The sequence below is a fragment of the Podarcis raffonei genome, chromosome 14, assembly GCF_027172205.1.
Source record: "Podarcis raffonei isolate rPodRaf1 chromosome 14, rPodRaf1.pri, whole genome shotgun sequence".
Classification (NCBI taxonomy): domain Eukaryota; kingdom Metazoa; phylum Chordata; class Lepidosauria; order Squamata; family Lacertidae; genus Podarcis; species Podarcis raffonei.
The window spans coordinates 49868579-49891591 of record NC_070615.1 but is presented as its reverse complement, the minus strand read 5'-3'; the positions used below and the strand labels follow the sequence as shown (position 1 = coordinate 49891591).

The following is a 23013-nucleotide window of genomic DNA, read 5'->3' as shown; positions in this document are numbered from 1 at the left end:
CTCGGGTTAAGAACTTTGCTTCAGGATGAGAACAGAAATCGCGCGGCAGCAGCGGGAGGCCCCATTAGCTAAAGTGGTACCTCAGGTTAAGAACAGTTTCAGGTTAAGAACGGACCTCCGGAACGAATTAAGTCCTTAACCCGAGGTACCACTGTACCTACAAAGGAGGAGTGGCAGATGAAATTGATGGAATATGCAGAATTAGCAAATTTAACCAGCAAAATTAGAGAGGAAGAAGATAAAAGTTTTTAAGAGGAATGGAAGCCGATATGGAGTAAGCTCAGCAGTTATAGTTTATAATGAGAAGAATTTGAACGTTTAAATAGTTAGAAAAAATAGAATATGCAGCAGGAATGGGAAACTTTAGGGAGCCATGGAAGGATAGACGGGAACTTGATGGAATAGAATTAAGGATTGATGTAATGTATCTATTTTTTCTTTCATTTTTTCTTTTATTCTTCAGCTCTGTATTTTGTACTTTTATAAATTCAATAATAATGATGATGATGATGTGTATTTAGGCACTAGCAGGTGGTAACATTTTGACTTGGTGCTGCTGCAATTTTTAAGCCCCATCACAAGGTGGTTTGTAACGTGCCATGACACATGTGCAGAGTGAAAAGATCAGGCTTTGAGGCAAACAGATCTGCAAGACTTTGAACGTTGGTTGTTTCCCCTCATCGCTGTTCTTCTCGTTGGGAGAGATGTTCCCTTCAGCAGGCCATGGCTGCACCTGAGGAGAGACTATTGCTTCACATTTTCAACACCAAGCTGTGCACTACAAGGGTGAGGGGTGAGAGACTCCGTGTTGCCCAGCAGGTAATGGCTTTTCCCACCTGCGCTGCCCCACCTCCAGCCAGAGGAACCTTCAGAAGAGAGCTGCTGCCATGGGCATTATGCGTATGTGCATTTTAATGAGCTGAACGGAGCGATTATGAGTCATGGGGATGTGGGGAGTGTGCATGGGACAATGACAATAAAGATATATTGTATATCGTATATCAATTCAACAATGCTCAATTCATATTTTTGGCAGCTGTTTTGTTAATGTTGCTAATATTTTATAGATTATGAACGCTGCACTGATTTGTTAATCACATAACATGACTTTTGCTTTAATTGTGACGTTTAGCTTATTTTCCAGTTGGTGCTTTGGTAACGGTGTTTTAGAGATTGCTTTGCAATTGCTTCGCTGACGATTTTTTAATCAGTCTACATAATTTATACCGTATTACACTGCTGGATGAACAGCTCAGTCGGTGGAGACTCTTAACCTCAAGGTCCTATGTTCGACAATGTTGGGCAAAAGATTCCTGCGTTGCAGGGGGTTGGACTAGATGACCAGGGGGTATCCTCCCAACTTTATAGTTCTACGATCTATGTATTTGTGTTGTGCTATCATGCTGTTGTTGCTTATTGCTTGTAAGCTGAGAGAGAGAATGAATCTTTATTTGTGTCAGCCATCTGCCACAATACGATATAAAAATAACAGAAAAGAAAACAACAATACGATATAAAAAGAATAGAAATAAAAAATCAATTATATAAAATACATTTTAGGGTTCTGAATCAATAGTCAAATAGTGGATCTTATTCTGATTGCCCCAGCCAAAAACCCTGCAACCTTGTAAGCTGCTTTGGGATTCATTGGGATGAAAAGCGGCATAAAAATATAATTAATAAACCCAAGGCATTTTTCCCCCAGCCAGAACTCCTTTCTAGCACCTCTCAGGTGGGCGCCATTGAAAGGCTACAAGAGAACAAGGGACGCGTTCATGGTGAGTTCCGGCACCTCTTTTTCTAGAACAGCCCCTAATAAATCAATCCAATAAATAAAGTATGCTCTGCTGTTCTCGGACGTGCCACACGTGCGCCGGCCAGGAAGCTGGGCAGCAACTGCTGCTGCTTCTTTCTCCGTCCGCAGGGAGTCCTGCGCGCCGCAGCAGACCGAGCCCTCCGCTCCCGTTTTCAGAACCCACCGGACGCGCGTCTGACCCGCTGCACGTCTGAACGCAGGCTCGGGAAAAGGCGCGGCGGGGCTCGGCTCCAGCAGCAACCAGCCCCTTCTCCCCTGTCTCCCCAGCGCGCTCCTCTTCGCCTCGTCCCGGGCAGCAGCCAGCGAGCCTCTCGCCCGCCCCGGCGCCGCCTCCCCGGCCGAGGGGGAGCGAAGGCGGGCGGGAGGAAGGGGAGGGCGCCAGGAAGGGTCCCGAGGACGCCGCCGCCGCCGCCTCCTCACATGACTGCCGAGGGGGAGAGAGGCGAGCAATGGACGAGGAGCCGCCCGCCGCGGGAACGGGGGCAGCCGGAGGGGCCTCAGGTGCGGGTTGCGCTGAGGGGAGCCCAGGGCCGCGCGAGGGGCAAGCGCGGGCCGTTAGCTTTTTCCTCTTTTTCTGCACCGCTGAGGTATTATTGCGGCGGCGGCGGCGGGGAGCCGCTGCTGCACCTCTTGTCGGGGAAGGGGCTGAGGCACCTGGAGGACCCCGTGAGGCGTCCGCCCCGGCGCCTACTTCGCCGACAAGCCCCCACCCCTGGGCGCCCTCGTCTCCTTGAGGGTTGCTGGCGGGAAGGCGGCATTTCCACGCCGCGCTTTCGCCGCTCTCCTCGAAAGTACAGCAGCAGTCCTTGCATTACGGTATATAGATAGAGATATGTAGCCTTGCAGTTGGCGGAGTCGGGAGAAGAAGGCAAAGGAAGCCATTCTTCCTCCGCGCAGCGCCTTGTTAATCTGCGGAACTCGCTCCCGCAGGGACAGCGGCGGCCACCCAACTTGGGTGCCTTTCAAAGGGGAGTAGACGAATTCCTCGGAGGAAGACGAGGAGAGGGCGATGGGTGGCTACTGGCGGGATGGCTTTGCTCCGCCTGAACAGTTGGAGGCAGCGATGCTTCTGAAATGACCAGTTGCTGGAAACTACAGGAGGCGGGAGGCGGCATACATTATTATTACTACTACTACTACTACTATTATTATTATTATTATTATTATTATTATTATTATTATACATGCTATTATTGGGGGCAATGAAGTGCAGAAAAGCACTGCTAGTGAGAATTACGTAAGGAACAGTGGCAATTCATAAGCGGTTCTTGATGGCCTTGGGAAGACAAGGAGCACCCATGCTAAAAAATTTTTTGTCTTGGTTCAGCCCCTTTATGTATTGAACTTTATGAGTTCAATGGGGTTTACCGCTATGCAAGTGTACATTAGTTTGCTGCAGCAAAAGAAGTCGTGTGTTAACCTTAAATGCTAGCAAATTAGCCTTAGTTCGGTAATACTGTACCGTACATTCTTCGGCAGACATTCTTCGGCAGGTACCACAAGATACTTTGTAGTATTTCAATACTATGGCATGGGAAATAGTTTTTTTGAAATAGCTTAGGTCACGTTATTTTTTATTATTCTCTTTGAATTAGTAGTATTTCTATAGCTACAGTACTGTGGGAATCAGTCTTTTAGCAATAGTTCCTCTGAAAAAGTTATTCTGCTTAATGTGGAAGTAGAATCTGACGCTGCTTCTTTTGAAATAGTATTTCTAGAAATGTGGAAGTCTTTGTAATCTGCTTCATTCATGGAAAAGGCCTGGTAAAACCCAAGCAGGTTTTGAGATAAACATTTAACAGTACAGTTTATATAGGCCGCCTGACAATGCTTAATGTTCACTTGTCTGAATAATGCCTAGGTATGTTAAGCTAATTGCCGTATCTGCTGCTGCACATATTATTCTTTTAGCACCAAAGTGATGAAATGTGCCTTAGGAGCCTACTTAGCAATATGCTTTTGCAGCTACGTAGGTCAGATAACTGAGATCTTTATATGCTGAGGAAAATGGATGTCATTGATGGAGGAAGAAGGTGTGTAGCTTGTTAGCAGAGCATTTGTTTTGCATGCAGAAAGTCCCAGGTTCAGTTCCTGGCATCTCCAGATAGGGGTGGGAAATTTCGCTGTTTGAAATGCCGGAAAGCCTCTGCCAGTCAATATAGATGGGGCTTTTTTTTCCAGCTGGAACTTGCCGGAACTAAGTGGGCGCCATTGCCATTATAAGAGAACAAGGGAGGCATTCGTGGTGAGTTCAGGCACCTCTTTTTCTAGAAGAATGGTGCTGAATATAGGCAATATTCAATTAGATGGACCAGTGTGGTCCTATGTTTGTTCCCTAAAATTGTTTGGTCAGAGGCTGGAAATAACAGAATTGTAGAGTTGGGCCATCTAGTCCAACCCCCTGCGATGCAGGAATCTCAGCTAAAGCATCCATGACAGATGTCCATCCAATCTCTGCTTACAAACCTCCAAGGAAGGAGAGTCCACAACTTCCTGAGAGAATCTGTTCCACTGTCAAACAGCTCTTACTGTCAGAAAGTTTCTGCTGATGTTTAGTCGGAATCTCCTTTCTTGTAACTTGAAGCCATGGGTTCAAGTCATACCCTCCAGAGTAGGAGAAAACAAGCTTGTTCCCTCTTCCATGTGGCAGCCCTTGAGATATTTGAAGATGGCTATCGTATCTCTTCTCAGTCACCTCTTTTCCAGGCTAAACATACCCAGCTCCCTCAACCGTTCCTCATAAGGCTTGGTTTCCAGACCCTTGATCATCTTGGTTGCTCTCCTCTGCACACCTTGTCCACATCCCTCTTAAGTTGTGGTACCCAGAATTGGATACAGTATTCCAGGTGTCATCTGACCAAGGCATAATATAGTGGTACTAACTTCCCTTGATCTGGACACTATACTTTGGTTGATGCAGCCTAGAATAGCATTAGCAAATACATTTGAGGAAAATATATGAAAGTTCCAGGAGGATGGAGCAACTTGCACTGAAAGTGTGCTCAACAGCATGCAAGCCCAAGTGACTCAACATGATTTTCAGACGCGTTTTACTGATTGCTCTGCCCGCCTTTTGTGTGAAATTAGAAGAGAGAAGGAATTCTTGATTTGAATTGTTTCGAAATGCTTATTTCTTGTAAAACGGATTCATCCCTCTACCTGTTTAATGGCCTTTAATGTCCATACACGCAGCACCAAAAGATAATATTCTGCTCATGTATGCTGAAATCCATATCTTTTCTTACCTCCTGACTCTCTATGAATCAGCTTCCAGTGTCTTGCATCATGCAGGCACAATCCTATGCTGACAGAGCAATCCAAGCATACTTGCTTACTCAAAAGGAAGTCATAATGAGTCCAGCGGGTTTTACTTCTTAGTAAATGTGTAATGCCATTTCTTAAAGGAAGTACTGTATTTTTTGCTCTATAAGACTCACTTTTTCCCTCCTAAAAAGTAAGAGGAAATGTGTGTGCGTCTTATGGAGCGAATGCAGGCTGCACAGCTATCCCAGAAGCCAGAACAGCAAGAGGGATCGCTGCTTTCGCTGCACAGCAATCCCTATTGTTGTTCTGGATTCTGAGATTCAGAATATTTTTTTTCTTGTTTTCCTCTTCCAAAAACTAGGTGCGTCTCATGGTCTGGTGCGTCTTATAGAGCGAAAAATACGGTATTTGCATCCTTTTCATTCATTATTACGTTGAAGTTGGTAAAGTTACGGTGTCATTCCACTCTTCTTCCAAGGATTTCTGAGCCGCATCCATGGTTCTGCTCATCCTCTTATTCTCACAGCAACCCTGTGGGAGGAGGTTAGCATGTGACTGCGTGAGCTTCACTTCAGCAGGGATTTGAACCCAAGTCTTCCAAGTCCTAATCCGGCACTCTATGCGCTATGCCATACTGACTATAATTTCTTAAACTGTTTTCACAATCTGTATGCCGAATCCTTGGCAGCAATTCTCTCTGTTCAAACTTACGATGCAAATTTGTAAGTGGAAAATAGAAGCGAAGGAGAGTTGCTTAAGGCCACCCAGTTAATTTATGGCTGTCGTGAGATTGGACCAAGATCTTCCTAGTCTTGATTTCTACATTGGCTATTAAAAATGGCTTGGCCAAACAGAATATTCCGAATAATCCAGCTGTTTCATATTGAAGGTTGTTTTTGGCAGAGGGAGTGTGTGATTTTCCTGGCGTGAGGGGAAGCGAAGAATTGCAGAAGTGAGACAGTATGTGTCACTTAGTGAAACTCCATGTAAACTTGTAGGCGGTAGTTTTGCCTTCTGGTGAATTCTAGCAATGCTGATGTGGTTGGGGGTTTCCGGGGGGTGGGGGGGAAACCACCCCACCACACACAAAACCCCCTAACCCCTTCATAGGAGGAAGTTATTGATGGACAGTTGTACATCTTCCTAAGGGATTGTTTACTTCTGCTTGTATGTTGCTTTGAGAGCTTTTTTTTTAAAAAGGAAGCAGGATTTAAAAAATAATAATCTGGTAAATACTTAATTGAGAGTAAACTGTGCTGATTTCTTTGGAACTCTCCACCATCTAATCCTGATTATAGCCTCTGTCAATAGATAGAAAGTCACGAGCTGGAAATCTATCTCTAGAATAAGATAGGGAAGAAGAAGGAAAGGAAAGGCTGATGAATGATCCTTCCTTATTAGGTTCAGATGCTTGGCTCCAAATTGGCAGGGAAACATCTGGTTTTGCTAAGGGGAAATCTAGGCTCCCTGCATTATTTGGACCCAGAGTCCCCACCCCCCACAGGTCACGGCTTGAGATAGCAAGGATGAAACCTTGTCTGTTCTTCCTGGTGGACTAGTCACATTGCTTCCTGAGGAATTCCTCCCGCTTCCCATGTTCTTTGGGATTGTTGATTTGCTGAGGTTGCTATTATGATGCCCATTTTCTGTTTTACGGTACCCTTGAATATTAGCGTCTTGGAAAGAGTTTGGCAAATGCAGCAGCAGTCGTTTAGACAAACAGTTTTGTCCAGACCCCGAACCCTAAGATAATTATGTGTTATGTAGACTTTTATGCTTGCGTAAGTTCTGTCAGGCTCTGTGCCAGGTAGCTGGAAAACAGAGTGACGCTTCTCAAAAGCATCATGACCCAAACTAGCTTTTCCTTATAACTAAAATTAGTTTCTCCTTTTAATATTGTGTATAAAACTGATGCAGCCTAGCAGTGTACTGTTGTGGGGCGTGCATGCGACAGGGATGAAGTATCTTAGCATGATAATCAACAGCTAAATTAGTTGATCCTCCTGTTTGTTGAGCCTTGGTGGGTAGCTCTGAAAGACGGGGCCTTCTCCGTTGTGACACCATTGCATTAGAATTCCCTCTGCTGTGGGGGTACTTGGCTCCATTTCGTCACCATTTGGTCAAGATGGGGCAGTTTTGAGAGGTCTTGGTTGACTCAGGCTTGTGATGATGGTGTGCTTTTACAATTGTGCTTCTGTGTAATTTGGTCGTTGTTTATATGAACATTCATTCATTCTGTTAAATTGTTGAGCTAATGGGGGGAATCTTACCTTTTCAGTAACTTGCTATAGATTTTAATTGTATTATTGTAAAATATTTCAAACATATAATGTGTATGGCAGTGGATTATTCTGTCAGTTTGTTTTAATCATATTTTGAGTGGCCCATTTATTACTGTACTACTATATGACTCCTTGGCTTCCACCTGTGCTGTGCCAGGAAGATTTTGGGCATCACATGGCAGGACAGAATCTCAAACAAAGATGTTGTTTCCCAAGCCCACAATCCAAGCACGTTCACACTCCTGTCTCAGCGACGTCTACGCTGGCTAGGTCATGTTCACAGAATGGAAGGTGGCAGCTCTGTGGGAAGCTGGTTTCTGGTACTAGGCCTGTCGGCAGACCAACTCTGTGTTACAAAGATCATGACATGAAGGCTGGCCACATTAACCTTGCCGTGTGGGAATCCCTTGCAGATGACCTCTGTGCCCGGAGACAGTTGGTCAGGTTGTGAATCCACAGCAGTGACTGGAGGAGAAATGACCACTGGGAGGAGCGCAGGAAAAAGAAATGCCATAGTACCCCTGCTACAACACAACTGGACACCTTCCTTTGCTCCAGCTGCAACAAAACATGTCTCTCCCTTATTGGTCTCTTAAAGCCACAGCAGGTGCTGCAACTCTTCAGCTGTTTGACTTCATCCCTTGAAGGTTCGCTCCTCCATTGTCTCCCGAGACAGACAGATGCCAACCAACTTTATGACTCTGGCTAAGCACTTGAGAGCAGGATAAATATAAATGGGTTCTCCTTAGGATTCTTTTAAATTTTTGTGTTAGCCGCTTTGGAATTAATCAGCAAAAGTTGTACTCTCCTCCCAAGCTTTGCATGATGGTATAGAGGTAGAAGAGTGGGAGAGGAAAACGGTCTGGGTCAGCATTGGTCTAAAACCTATTTGGGATCGAGGAGCTTAAGAAGAAGTTTGGGGTGGAGGCAAAAAGCCTTGCGAGATAGGATGTATCACAGTGACAGCTTGGAGGAAAAAGAAGCTGTTGACTAGGAAACCATGTAGACGAGGTAGTTGTCTACGCACAATGTCCTTGCACTGATATCATAGTCATTTTGGATAAATGGGCTGCTGAAGAGGTTTGGTCTTGGGGAAGAAAATGCTTGCTCAACTTTCTTGTTTGTTTTTCACGCTGGGATGGCTCACACAAAGGGATCCTAGTGTTCCCAAATTGATCTATCAATTTATGTTGCACCATGTATTATTGCAGGCATATGCCTATGCCTGTATTATTGCATCAAAGGAGCGGTGTTGGCAGCAGCAGGGATAGTAGGAGTTGGTGCTATTCACGTGTTGTGTTGATTTTGAAGTCTGTACCAGCCGTAGCGCTATAGGCCAATTTTATCTGATAGGCAGCAGATGACAGTTCTTAACCTAGTTTTCTGCAATCTTTGGGTAAGCTTCAAGGTAAGGTGGTGTTTGGATTTAGAGGGAGGGCTCAGGATTGTGAAGATTTCTTGAAACCTGACCTCCTCTTGAGTATGGCATTGGTGTTTCTCCTCTCAAAGTTGTGCAATACAAAGATAGCAGGAAACGTAGGGCTGTTTGGGGTGCGATGTTTTGTATTTGCCTATTTTTATTTTATTGTCTACTACCATGACACTGTTTGAGTGAGTTGGCAGTTTGGAAATACTCTTATAGATAAATAACTAGGAAGGCATGTGCACAGAAACAAGTATAAAACTGTCAGAAAAGTCAGACATAGGCCTGACCTTTGAAGCTTCCATATCTTGTGTAGCTCTCACAAGATAGATGTGCTTGTATATTTAGAAGATAAATCTAAAGTGTAGTGTTGGAACAAGAACGTGCTCTGACTAGGATTATCCTGATTTCACTCGCTTCCTCTCTTGGCTTCAGTCATTGTGAATTCCATCTATAGCTCCACAAGAACCATTCACAGCTCTATTTATTTATAATTGTTTGAAATGGAAAATGCAAGCCACAGTTTCACCAGTGTGTATATATTTGCGTTACAGTTAATTGCATTGTGTGATTATTGTGTGACATCTATTGTGCGACGATTCCTTTGGCCATAGGAGGTGCTGAGTAGCGTTGTGTTTTAACATAACGGCAGTGTTGTCCAAGGTCTCCTAAAATGAAAGGGGCCTGCCATTGAGCCCGTCAAAGTATATGCAGCCTGCGATGTCCTCACATGGAGATAGTTCTTTTCAGAAGGAAGCAGTTGTATGTCATCCAGTTCATTGAGGTTTTTGCAACTTAAATAAATAACTCTGCCTGGTTTTGGAAACAACAGTTCATACCAATGGTCTGAGAGCACTGTCCATCCTAGTCTTCTTGGCTGGTGATCCTGGGTTTGTTCGCCACTGATCTTTGCCAGCCGGATGATAGATGTGCTTCTGAAGAGCTTCAGAGGACATTGTCCTCCAGACTTGCCATTCATTCCCTGGCAGTGGACTTCTCTTGATGTTATTCCACAACACGTCAATTGAGTCTCTTGAGGGGCTGCTTTGTGAGTTGTGTACTTGGCAAAGGGATTAGTCTTGGCATCAAAGCCTGAACTTCATACTCAATGACTTTGTACTAGGAACTGTACTGCCGGATATAGTAAATATTTGATGTAATAATGAAGAGGCAACTTGTTTATTTATTTCTGTTTTCGTCCCGCCCCCGGTTGTGGCCTATGTAAACTTGGCCTTGATATTATAAAGCATTTTGGAGACTCCCTAAGTACAGATAACAGTTCTGGACATGAGCATTCAAAAGGAAAGACTGCTTAGAGTCATATGATCAGCCTGGCAGCTTGTATTATGCTTCATTATCTCAGCATTTTCTGTATTCTAGAGCCAGCAGGACAGATTTAAAGCACACACTCTCTCTCTCTTTTGCAGGCATATCTAATCTTTAACAACCATTCTGTTGTTTATTAGCTATCTAATGCTGATGAGGCTCACAGTGCAGTGGAAGAAAGCTGCCCAAGTAGTAGATAAAACTACATTATTTCTTTGAACGGCTTCCAGTTGGATTCACTTCTTATCTAGCTTTGGACAAACAAGGATGGATGTGTATTTAGGTGATATGACTGTGCCAGAAAAATACTGAAAGGTGAAAATATGGTGTCAGGTTTTTTTTGGTGTGCTTTTTTGGTAAATGGCAGCAAGTGTTAAAAGAACTTCATAGCAGAAATGCCCTGGTGTGGGCTTCCTTCGCCTGACCGATGAGCTGGTGATTTCCCTGCCTTTTAGCTAGGGATGCAATGTTGAGTTGACATGAAAACCCGTACTTGGTGTTGGTGCTGACCTTTAAAGTCCTAAACGGCCCAGTATATCTGAAGGAGCGTCTCCACTCACATCGTTTAGTCCGCACACTGAGGTCCAGCTCCAAGGGCCTTCTGGCGGTTCTCTCCCTGTGAGAAGTGAGGTTACAGGGAACCAGGCAAAGGGCCTTCTCGGTAGTGGCCCCCTCCCTGTGGAACACCCTCCCATCAGATGTCAAGGGGAAAAACAACTATTGCACCTGACTTTTAGAAGACATCTGAAGGCAGCCCTTAGGGAAGTTTTTAATGTTTGATGTTTTATCATGTTTTTAAATATTCTGTTGGGGAAACCCAGCCAGATGGATGGGGTAGAAATAATAATAATAATAATATTAATAAGATTATTCAAAAGCACGTCCTATTTTCTTCTTTGGTTATAGGGTTGCAACCTAAATCAGTTAGATAAATGGATTAAAAACATATCTTTGGAATCAGAAGCTGCTTCCAATTAATAAGTTAGTTGAACATACTTTAACAAATGCTTAGAAAAATGGCAGGTGTGAAGTCCCATCTTAAGAGCTCTTCTGTGAGTGAGTGAGAGAGAATGGGAATGCTGTTTCTTAGGGCATAGTTACTGTAAAAACAGCTGTGCTTCATCTGAAAGCAAAGGTTGGCTTTTTTCTTCCTCACAGCTTTTGTTTTTCTTGTGAGCAAATTCGTGCAGTTATTTGGGTTGCAATCCTGCGTGCACCTCTGTGGGAGCAAGCCCCATCGAACGTGGTAGAACTTGGGTCTGACTACACATTGAATTGTGCCGTTGATTAATTCACAGACCAAAAAAATCAGTCCAATTATTTGATTAACATTTGTTTAATTGGTGGCAAATCTGCTTCAACAAATTAATTGATATGCACATTATCAACACCTGATAATACTTTGGCAAAAGTAGAGGGGACGCAACATTTCTATGAACAAAGGCATCTGTTGCTCAGAAGAAAGGACGTGTCAGTTCCTCTTGTGACAATATGCTGGAACAGTCATATGTGATGAGGGTGCCCATCAATCTTGGCTTTGTCGAGCCATAGCCCAGGGGTTAAGGCATTTGCTTTGTGTGCAGAAGGTCCCAAGTTCAACCCCCTGGCATCTCTAGGTGGCCTGGAATTGCCTCTGTCTGAAACCCTGGACAGCTGCTGCCAGGCAGTGCAGAGACAGATGGGCTGGTGGTTTGCCTCTGTATATGGCAGCTTCCTGTGGTGCTGCCAGTGTGGTGTAGTGGTTAAGAGCGGTGGACTCGTAATCTGGGGAACCGGGTTCGCGTCTCCGCTCCTCCACATGCAGCTGCTGGGTGACCTTGGGCCAGTCATACTTCTCTGAAGTCTCTCAGCCCCACTCACCTCACAGAGTGTTTGTTGTGGGGGAGGAAGGGAAAGGAGAATGTTGGCCGCTTTGAGACTCCTTCGGGTAGTGATAAAGAGGAATATCAAATCCAAACTCTTCTTCTTCTTCTTCTTCTGTAAGTAATAGATGTTATTGATAGATTGAAGTACACTCTCCTTTTTTGCATACAATGCCGTATTCAGCTTCAAGGGAGGGTGGATAAAAATGATTTTTTTAAAAAAAATCAGATTTTTAAAAAATTTAAATAGGATTTTTTAAAATTTTAATCAGATTTTTTTCAATTTAAATTTGATTTTTAAAATAAATTGCTTTTGGAGGAAAATTTTTTTCAAAGATACTTTTCTATTTAAGTTACATTATAGTCCAAAGGCTATTTCATCAGAAAATAAGGATTTGTTTTAAGTTTTGCATGTGTGCTATAACCCTTAAGGTTTTTTGTTTTTTGTTTGAAAAAAATATTCAACCACATCAGTTAACAAACATGGATACATGTGCTATAATGTTATTGTTTCAGTTAAATAAATTGTTTAAATTGTTACTAAGGAAATGATTATTTTTCTCCTTCCGATAAAGTACAGCAGAAAAATTCTCCGAATATAAACAGTTAACTTATTAAAACTCACAATGATTTCGTAATTATCTATGTATTTCTAATAGTATAACCAGATCAGTAATTTTTGATATGAACTACTCTGAAAATTTATTATTCCAAAAATGAAAACTTCATCTGGTTGTAAATATTAAGATTTTACCAGCAAGAATGAGTCTTTCTGTAAAAAAAATGATTTAAATCAAGTCTTACTGACTAGTGATTTAAACTGATTTGATTAAAATCAAATCCACCCTGATTGAAGATGCGAGAATGTTAATAGATCAAGGCGTCCAGTACCTGTTCATGTGAGAACTTCTCATACCTGAGTGGCTTATGTATCATCAGTGGATGAATCTGATGGGATGCCTTGGAAGATGGCCTGAGGGTCAGGAGCAGGAGAGGCAGATTGGGTGTGATGAGGAAAAGCATTTGGGTGGAGCAGAAAAGCTCAGGGTTGTGGAAGAAGACAAAACCACAAGTATCTAAGTAAGCTTGCATTTCTTAGGCATGTTTGAAGCTGAAGGGGAATTAAGGTTTTAACGTTTGGGAGGCACGAAGAGTTGTTGCTTGGGATTTTTCTAAAGGAAAGGCTCATTGCAAGTGCATCTTTTACGTATAGGTATTTCAAATACCTCAAGACCTCCAGGATAAATATATTGCTATGAGTTCATGGGTGTTGGACTCCTCTGGTCCGTGGATCCAGCAAGTGTTAACATTTAATCAAGCCAGGCTAGCTTCCACCCGCCTGGGTGATGGGGCATTAAGATAACAAAGGAAAGGGAGCACTGTGTCAGACGACAAATGGGGGAAGCCCTCCCTTGACTTGCAGACAGTGAGAAGGACAAAAGCCAGAATTCAGAGCGGGGTTTTGGGGCTGTGGTGTCAACTAGAGGCAAAACAGCAAGCTGGGGAGAGAGTCAGAGCAATGTTTGATTTCTGTTTGAATCCGATACTGTTTCTATGAGAGAAGCAAGACCACTTCGGGGTGTTAATGCTGTGAACCTCTCCATCGCAGGCTCATGTTGTATATACAGTGGTACCTCTGGATGCAAAAGGGACCCGTTCTGGAGCCCCGTTCGCATCCTGAGCAGAACACAACCCGCGTCTGCATGTCTGTGCGGGTCGCGAGTCGCCGCTTCTGCGCATGCGCGTGACGTCATTTTGAGCGTCTGCGCATGCGTGAGTGGTGAAACCCGAAGTAAGCCATTCCGTTACTTCCGGGTCGCCGCGGAACGCAACCTGAAAACACTCAACCTGAAGCTACTTTAACCCGAGGTATGACTGTAAATGTAAATAAACTTACCGTATTTTTCGCTCTATAGGACGCACTTTTTCCCCTTCAAAAATGAAGGGGAAATGTGTGTGCGTCCTATGGAGCGAAGACGCCATAACCCCGCGACCCTCTCACGGCTGGAGAGGTAACGCGCGGCTATGGAGGCTCCTGCCATAGCCACGCGCCACCTCTCCAGCCGGGAGAGCGCGCGTGGGGCTAAAGAAGCCCGGCTTACTCTCTCCCGGCTGGAGAGGTGACGCACAGCTATGGCAGGAGCCTCTATAGCCATGCATCACCTCTCCAGCCGGGAGAGCGCGTGCGGGGCTAAAGAAGCCATAGCCCCGCGACCCTCTCCCAGCTGGAGAAGTGACGCGTGACTATGGCAGCAGCCTCTCCACTGCGCCTTTCCGCTGCTCCCTGACCTGCTCTTTGGGGCTGGTGGTGGGCTTCCCCCCGCCAGCCCCAAAGAGCAGGTCGAAAGGAACCTTCCAAGGTAGCCACCTGAATGCACCTTAAACGGCATCTTGTTTTAGAGCGGGAAAACAAGAGGGGAAAAATTCTCCCACTCTCTGCGCAGTGCCTCCTGCCGCTTCGCTGAAGGGGCACTGGGCAGAGAGCGGAAGAATTTTTTCCCCTTGTTCTCCCCCCTCTAAAACAAGGTGCGTCCTATTGTCCGGTGCGTCCTATGGTGCGAAAAATACGGTATATCATAAAGTCACCACCATCTTGTTGTTAGCCGCTCTGAGCCCGGCTTTGGCTAGGGAGGGTGGGATATAAATAAAATTGTATTATTATTATTATTATTATTATTATTATTATTATTATTATTATTATTATCTCGGCTGTGCCTCATCTCCAAAAGGAAACACAAACCCTGGGCAATCTCCTGGAACCCCTGGAATCTTGCCCTGCTCAGAGATCAGGGTGACATGCAACAGTATGAATGAGTCACAAGCAAAATGAAATGGCTGTGAGAAATTGGGGCTCTGCGCAGTGATAGTAATTTTGTGAGAACAGTATTGGGGAGGAACACAAATAAAGACTACCTGTTGGGGTGTATGTGTCCCCCTTTGCTGCAGAAGCACGAATCCGCGCCCGACGTTGCCTTACCCTTTCCTTCCCCCCTTGCACCTTTGCTAGGCCAACTCATTTGTGCCACCCGTCACGTAGGCGGAAGAAGGAGGACTGGAGATCTTGGGAGATTTGAGAGGCATTGCTATCAGCTTTGAGTTGCAGTGTGCTCAGTTCATCACTTCACTTGCCATTATTCCAGAACTCTGATAACTTCCAGGAATCTCGATGTGGGGTTGAATACATTTGCTTTCTGTCCAGAAGGGCTCCTTGCTTACAGCTTGCCCATCAGCGTCCTGAAGAATGCAGGCTGAACATAGAAGCAAATATAGCTATGCAGTCGTGACTTTCTGAAGATGGTGTATGTATGGAGAGCACGAAGCCTTAAATTGTACCGGTGACCTGGTATAGTGCCTAAGAGTTCTGGCTGTGTGAGTGAGAAGTCCGAAGTTTACACTAGGGGTGGGAAACCTTTTTCGGGCCAAGGGCCGCACGCTCATCTGGGCAACCTCCCAGGGGCCACATGCCAGGGGTTGGTGTGGCCAGATGCAAAAGGGGGAGGGGCAATGAATGTTAATTAGGGGTGGCATATGTCCAGAACTTCCCGGACGTAGCTGGAATACGGCCGTCGGAAACAGGATACATTGTTGGAGTCCAAGGGCACATGCAGAGGCATTCAAGGAGAGTGTGAAGCAGGCACAGGCAAACTCGGCCCTCCAGATGTTTTGGGACTACAACTCCCATCTTCCCTGATGACTGGTCCTGTTAGCTAGGGATGATGGGAGTTGTAGTCCCAAAACATCTGGAGGGCCGAGTTTGCCTGGGCCTGGTGTGAAGGGATGTGGCCCAGGGAAAGAGAGGACAGGGGAGGGGGTAAAACCAAGGAAGAATCTTAGGGGCTAGATAGAGAGGACAAGATCCATGTTCCCCACCTCCGTTACACCTTTCCTTAACTCTGCCAGCCGTCCTTTTTTACAGCATAAGGCAGGGGTCAGCAAACCTTTTCAGCAGGGGGCCGGTCCACTGTCACTCAGACCTTGTGGGGGGCTGGACTATATTTTGAGGGGGGAAATGAACAAATTCCTATGCCCCACAAATAACCCAGAGGTTCATTATAAATAAAAGCACACCTTCTACTCATGTAAAAACACCAGGCAGGCTCCACAAATAACCCAGAGATGCATTTTAAATAAAAGGACACATTCTACTCATGTAAAAACATGCTGATTCCCAGAGCAACCGTGGGCCGGATTTAGAAGGCGATTTGGATGGATCCGGCCCCCGGGCCTTAGTTTGCCTACCCATGGCATAAGGAGACTAGTGATGATCTTACAGGATTCGAATAGCTTCACTCCTTTTCACTGCCTCTGAAACTTGGCTATGCTTGTTTGGTGTTCTGCAGAAAGTTTGGGAAAAAAACACAGTAGGATCCCGGTCTGGCAAGGTCCTCTTACCCCCTCTTGTGTATCATGGCTCAAAGTCACTGTACAGATGCTGTTTGTCCATATACCCATTTTTTGTCTCTGGGCTTGACAATTGAAAGGCACATTTAGCCAGTAGCTTGCGAGTTGTTCTCCTGGTCTGCGTTGCTGGATACAGAGACTTCAGAATCAGGAAGAAGCCTGAGCTCTGTCTGAAAGGCAAAACATCCGCTGTGCTCCATTGACACAGGGTTCCTGAAGGGAGAACTTGCATTCCAGGGATTCTCCTGCAATAAGAAACAACCTTTTAAAAAGGAGGTTGAAACTAGCAACACTCCACAGCAGAGCAAGTGCGTTCACCGTGGTGGCCCCTGAGTCGCGGAAACACCTGCCTTCTCAGACGCACCAGAGTTGGGTGCTAGGTCACTTGTAAAGGCTTCGCTCCTTAGACAAGCTGCTTTCATTTTATTGAACCTTTTTATTGGCCGTTGTTGGGTTTTTCTGTTTCTTGTCACATTGCGTTGTGATTTCAGCTGCTGCATCTTGCCTTGAGAATTTCAGATTGAAAGCTAGCCCAAGCATTAACAATTAATTAATTACACCCCGCCCATCTGGCTGGGTTTCCCCAGCCACTTATAAATGAATGATAAGGATCATGGGTAGGCAAACTAAGGCCCAGGGGCCAGATCCAGCCCAATCACCTTCTAAATTCAGCCTGTGGACGGTCCGGGAATCAGCGTGTTTTTACATGAGTAGAATGTGTGCTTTTATTTAAAATGCATCTCTGGGTTATTTGTGGGGCATAGGAATTCGTTCATCCCCCCCCTTCAAAATACAGTCTGGCCCCCCACAAGGTCTGAGGGACAGTGGACTGGCCCCCTGCTGAAAAAGTTTGCTGACCCCTGATATGGATAAACTTGCCTCCCTAAGGGGGGGCCAGGAGAGGATGAAGCGGAGATTATAAAATAGGCTGCATTAGTCCTGGTGACATAGTCAAACTAGGGCAGAGGAAACCCTCTTACCTTGGTCTAACTGAGGGTCTGGCTCTCCCACCGCCACCCCTGCCTTTCCAAGCTGCATGAAATGAAGTGCCTTCCCGTGCTTTGGGGAACTGTTTTAGGATGCTCATTCACAGCCCGGAGAGTTCAAATAGCAATGCCTTTCCTTCCACAAGCTGTTGTCCTTAGCAGGATCCAAGAATGCCGGGACTCGCTCAGATTCTTGTCTTAGCGGGAGCAAACCAGGCAGGAAATACCGGCCTCTTGGCTGGCTTGCAGCGTAAGAGTTTTTGGCACGCGTCCAAGAAGAGCAGCCAGCTTCTTGCTTAGGTGTGAAATTAGGGATCTCCCAGAGTGTTGCAGGGAAGGATTTGCTGAGTCTTCCCTGCCTGCCCAGCTGCTTCGGAAAGAGCGTCCTGAAGGGTGTTCCTGGCTTCTGCTTCGGGGGCAGAGGAAGAAATCAGAAGCCCGGGCTGTTGCTCTCGCAGCGTTTTCCTCTTTTGATTCTCCTCTTTCTTCTAGACTCTGCAAAGCCTCCAAGTGATCTGAAGGAGCCGGAAGAGTCTCTGATGCAGACTCCCCAGGGGAACCCGCTGGTGCTTCCCCACACCCTCCCAGAGCTGTTGAGCAAGGACACAGTGCAGGTGGAGCTGATTCCTGAGAAAAAGGGGCTCTTCCTGAAGCATGTGGAATATGAAGTTTCCAGTAAGGTAATGAATGCCACTCGCTGGTGAACTGAAGAAGAAAGAGTGGGGAATCCTTTCCCTGCATTAGTTTCTGTGTTGGGCTGTCACCTGCTTGAAAAGTCATGGGAGGTGGAACATGTCGTTCCAAAGGGTTGGGGGTGACTGCTTCCTGTGTTTTGAGATAATGCACCAGTGTAGCAGGAACCATTTTGAAAGAGGAATTCCCTCCTGTCAATAGAAGAGTTGAGGTGATGAAGAATACTCAAATATATTTCATCCATGCCTTGCTTGTCAATGCCCAGAGGTGTCTGGTTGGCCATAGTTTGCTGGCCTACTTGGTCCTTTGGTCTAATCCAGCCTTTCTCAGCCTGTGGGTCCCCAGATGTTGTTGAACTACAACTCCCATCACCCCTAGCTAGCAAGGCCAGAGCTCAGGGATGATGGGAGTTGTAGTCCAACAACATCTGGGGACCCACAGGTTGAGAACCGCTGGTCTAATCTGTCAGGGGCTCTTGCTAAAAGGGAATTAAATGTTTGAATGTTGTATATCTTGGAGCACTAGCTGCTGGGGAGCCAACAGTAAGGAACAGTTATTTCCCTTGAGCTCTGCATTTATTGCAGGCATCTGGCTTGACATTTCTGGAAGTAGAATGCAGTGGGCCTGCTGAAGCACTGAAAGGGTTTCCTCCCTCTTTTTCTCCTGTAGCGTTTCAGGTGCTCAGTGTACAGGCGGTACAATGACTTTGTGGTCTTCCATGAGATGCTTCTTCAGAAGTTCCCCTACCGTATGGTTCCTGCTCTTCCCCCCAAAAGAATGCTAGGAGGTACGTCTTGGGCTGCTGAGATGAGATGCGCTTGAGGAGGGATGGTCACAGTAGCACAGGTTCAGAGGCTCTGCAGCAACAACGTTATTCCAATTCAATTCAGACTTCACATCAAAGGATAGTTCGTGGTAACCAAAGCTAAGAACCGACACAGTGGCTTGAGTTTCCAGGTGTATATTAGGCAAACCATGGTTTGGAACTGGTTGTGGGATTACCTTTCCCATCTGCTCAGCACTTCTCTTAATAAATCCATCCCTGCCTCCATGGTGCAAGCCAGCCTCTTCAGATTTTTTAGAAATCTGTCAGTGGTTTGTGAATTCAGACGTAATAGCAAACTGTGAGGATAACTTCAGGTGGGAAGCCCAACCATGGTTTGGCATTATGTGTGAATTCAGCCATCATGTCTGGAGGGGAAGCTAAACCAGCAATAGAGACCAGCAACTGGCAGGCAAACACAACACTGTAATTTTGTCCAAGTTCAGAAGCATCTTTTGCCTCCGGGGTGACTCAGATGTTTCTGTGCTACAGATCCCATCATTTCTGATCATTAGCCATGATGGCTGGTGCTGAGTTGTGGCATGCTAGATTTTGCTGAACTACATGTTAGCTCCCTTTGAGCTATATTCTCCAGATTTGAAGAGAAGAAAATGTCTAGGAAATCCTATATAGAGAGAAATCCAGTTTGAACAATCACTTATGCGGGTGAATAACACATTCTTAAGAATACTCAATTTGCATGATTTGTTCCGAACCCAGAGTTTGTGTTTTATGTACATGGTTTTCTGCCCCCAACTTCTTACTGTTTTGATAAGAATGCTGTATGCTTGAGAACATAGAAGGAGGAAGACTTCTATGAAGAGCAAGGAAGGTCTTCATGCTCCATTTTGGAGTCTCTAACTGTGTACACACTTTACCTTCAAAGCACATTCGAAGGATATTTTCTCCCTCAAAGTATTCTGGGCCCTGTAACTGTAACTCCCTCATAGAGTTACAGTTCCCAGCGACCTTAAGCAAATTGGTTTTATGTCTAAACAGAGGTGGTAGAGGAGGTTCTTGGGGCTGGAGATTTATTTTTTTTTATCCTGCACCATGTTCCTTCTCAAAGCTGACCGAGAATTTATCGAGACGAGGCGGCGCGCATTGAAGCGCTTCATTAACCTGGTGGCTCGGCATCCTCCGTTCTCAGAAGATGTGCTTTTGAAGCTCTTCCTCTCCTTCAGCGGGTCGGTGAGTACAATGAAGCTGAACAATGAAAGATTCAGGGTTAAACTATGGAACCCTGTCCTGCAGGAGGCAGGACCAGACAAATTCATGGAGGAGAGGGCTGCTGATGGCTATTAGCCAGGATGGCTATGCTCTGCCTCTTATGGTCAGAAGCAGTGGTGCTTCTGAATAGCATTTGTTGAAAACCAAATAATGGGCGACTGCTCTTGTGCTCGGTTCCCGCTTGCAGGTTTCCTAACAAGCACCTGGTTGGCCACTGTGAGAACAGGATGCTAGACTGTGTGGGCCATATTGGCCTGATCCAGCAGGCACTTCTTATGCTCTTACTCCTGAGTAGTGCATTACAGTGTATGTTGGATGCATCTGTTCTGTGTGGACCAGGAAACTCCTCTGACTAACCTTTGTCTAATTGCAAGTACCGTATTGGCCCGAATATAAGCTGCACCTTTAAAATTGGGGGGGGGGGGAGAGAATACCTGAATACAAGCCGCTCCCTTAGAATTCCACATGCACTTACACCTGTTCCGTTTTACCGTATGTCTGTTTCAGCAGTGATATCCTAAAAGCCCATTTTTGTAAGGTCGCGAATTTAAGCCGCACTTTTTACTTTTCACGGTCAGAATTTGGGTTGGGGGGGAAGTGCGGCTTCTGTTCAGGCCAATGCGGTATAATATTGCTAACCAAGGGGAATATAGAACAATCTTCCTTATAGCAAAGGTGCTTCGGGATGTGGGCCATTTATATGGTCATTCAGATCTGACCCCCCCCCCCCGTTATGTGCATTTGGCATGTTAGCTTCTACACCTTTTCAGTCAAAATGTTCATTGCAAATCTGCCACTTGCTGTCCACACCAATGGGCAGACTTGGATGGGATATATCTGGACTGTGTGTCTCCTCCACTCGCCCAAACTACCTTTTCCATTCTGGACATGTGCACATGCATTTAAAAAACAAATTCCCAGGAAGTGTGTACAAGCAAACATTGCCAGTCTTACCTAGCTATTCATCATGTTTCACCAAGTGCAAAATGGAGGCTTGTGCTTTGGAGGGTTGTGTGTTAAGAGTTGGTGGTGTGCACATTTCCTAAAGGAGTTAGCCAGCATTGTTTGAAAATGGCAGAAATGGTTAAGTGGCAAGGAAGGGGTGAGTGCAGGGGACAGAGCAGTCTTTGCCAGCCTGGTGCTCTCCAGGTATTTGGACTGCGATTCACATGGGCCTTAGCTGGAGAGCACCAGGTTCCTGGAAACTAGGACAGAGGGGCCCTGAGGACTGTAATGGAATCTTGCCTATGGGTTCTATGAGGAATGCATTTTTTTATTTTTTATTTTTAATAATGGTTCTATCCAAGACATTCCAAAGATTCCAGAACAATAGAGTGGAGATGCTGTTGCACATTTCCAGATTTCTGTTTTGGCAACCTGGAGGGCTGGAAAAATGCTTTTAAAGGGGAGCTAAGATTGTCCACAAGGACAGCTTTGCAGCAAAATCCATGGCTTATGTGAAATAGAGGCACTCTCAATGGCGTGTCTCTTGCATTGATCACTTTGGATTGTATCCAACTAAGTCCTGCCTAGAGTAGATCCATTAAAGTTACAGATCCTAAGACAACCATGACCACTAAATTCAGTGGGTCGGTACTGAATGGGACTAATACTGGATACAGCCCTTTTGAGCTTCATTAAAATACCTTTCGGTGGGTCTCATGGTTTTAAAGTTGATAGTTCTTAGTATCCTCCAATAGCAGTTTGGAGTGATTTCTAAAAACCCTTTTGTGTATCCCATTCAGTCTGCCTTAAAATGCTTGCCCCTTCTCTCTAACCCTCTAGCAATGAACAGACCACACACTGTCAAGTAACTTTAAAAGCTTTACTTACTAAATCCAAAGGTCTGATTCATGCATTGTTCTATGCAGCAGTAAGGAGAACACAGGTAGTTTACTCTTGGGTGCAAAATACAAAATATAGTTTCAAACATGCGGGCTGAAGTTTGAGCATGTTCGGACATGTCCATCCTGGTCAGTTACATGGCATGGAGAGAGTAAGATTAAAAGGCAAAGAAGCAGCTTCACTTCCTCCCTCAGGAAGATAAGGGGGCATGACCTAGTTGAGTCTAGGAACAGACCTCTCTGATCTTTTTTAAAAAAAATAATTTTGCATTTTCTATTTTATATAAACAAGCAAAATAAAAACATAAACATATAATCCCCTTTGACTCCCCCCTCCATTATAGATCTTAATATAATGATTGTTCCCTTTGCATCTCTTTCATAACCTTATTCTTATAAATCCTTTATCATTCCATAGTTCAAATTTTTGCTACAAGTTTTCTGTCAATCCTTACCAATGTGTGTAATTGTTTACAATAGTTTTTCAAATAGATTATAAACTTTCCCCATTCTTTATTAAAGACCTCCTCTTCCTGATTTCTAATTCTTCCTTTAAGTTTTGCCATATCGGCATAGTTCATCCATTTTATCTGCCACTCTCCTTTGGAGTTGTACAGTCTTTCCATTTTTGGCTGACAGAATCTGCGTAGCCATGGTTACGTACATTAATAGTTTCATTGGTCCTTTGGGATCTCTAGTCCTGTAATGCCCCAATTCATTATATATCATTTCCCAGAAGTCTTTTATACATGACCACCACATGTGATCAGAAGTATCCTCTTTCTCTTTACATTTCCAGCATGTTTTAGACTTTGTTTTATACATTTTAGCTAATTTACTAAGAGTAAAATACCAATGATGCATAATTTTTGTATAATTCTCCTTCAAAGTGTAACATAAGACCTCTCTGATCTTAACCTTTTCATGCACTAACTAGCAGTTATACATAGTTATGCTTGACTGCAATGTCCCACATGAAGGCCTTTCCTGTTACTGGATATTCAAATGTATTGTTGTGCCAGAGCATAGAAGGTTCACTCTTGAAGAAGCCAGACTGGAATTG

The 23013-nt window shown here is 44.9% G+C and overlaps 1 protein-coding gene across 2 annotated transcripts in view; it reads left to right on the top strand.

Moving 5' to 3' along the window:
* SNX8 (sorting nexin 8) overlaps positions 1-23013 on the top strand; it is a 37649-nt gene that overhangs the window by 861 nt on the left and 13775 nt on the right. Inside the window, exons 1-4 of one of the 2 annotated variants that reach the window (XM_053364638.1) lie at positions 2121-2317; positions 17853-18040; positions 18723-18840; positions 19946-20067. In XM_053364638.1, the coding sequence (XP_053220613.1) occupies positions 2266-2317; positions 17853-18040; positions 18723-18840; positions 19946-20067 (480 nt within the window). In that variant the 5' untranslated portion in view covers positions 2121-2265. Of the gene's footprint in view, positions 1-2120; positions 2318-17852; positions 18041-18722; positions 18841-19945; positions 20068-23013 lie in introns of those variants that run through there. The other variant, XM_053364639.1, reaches the window with a different exon arrangement.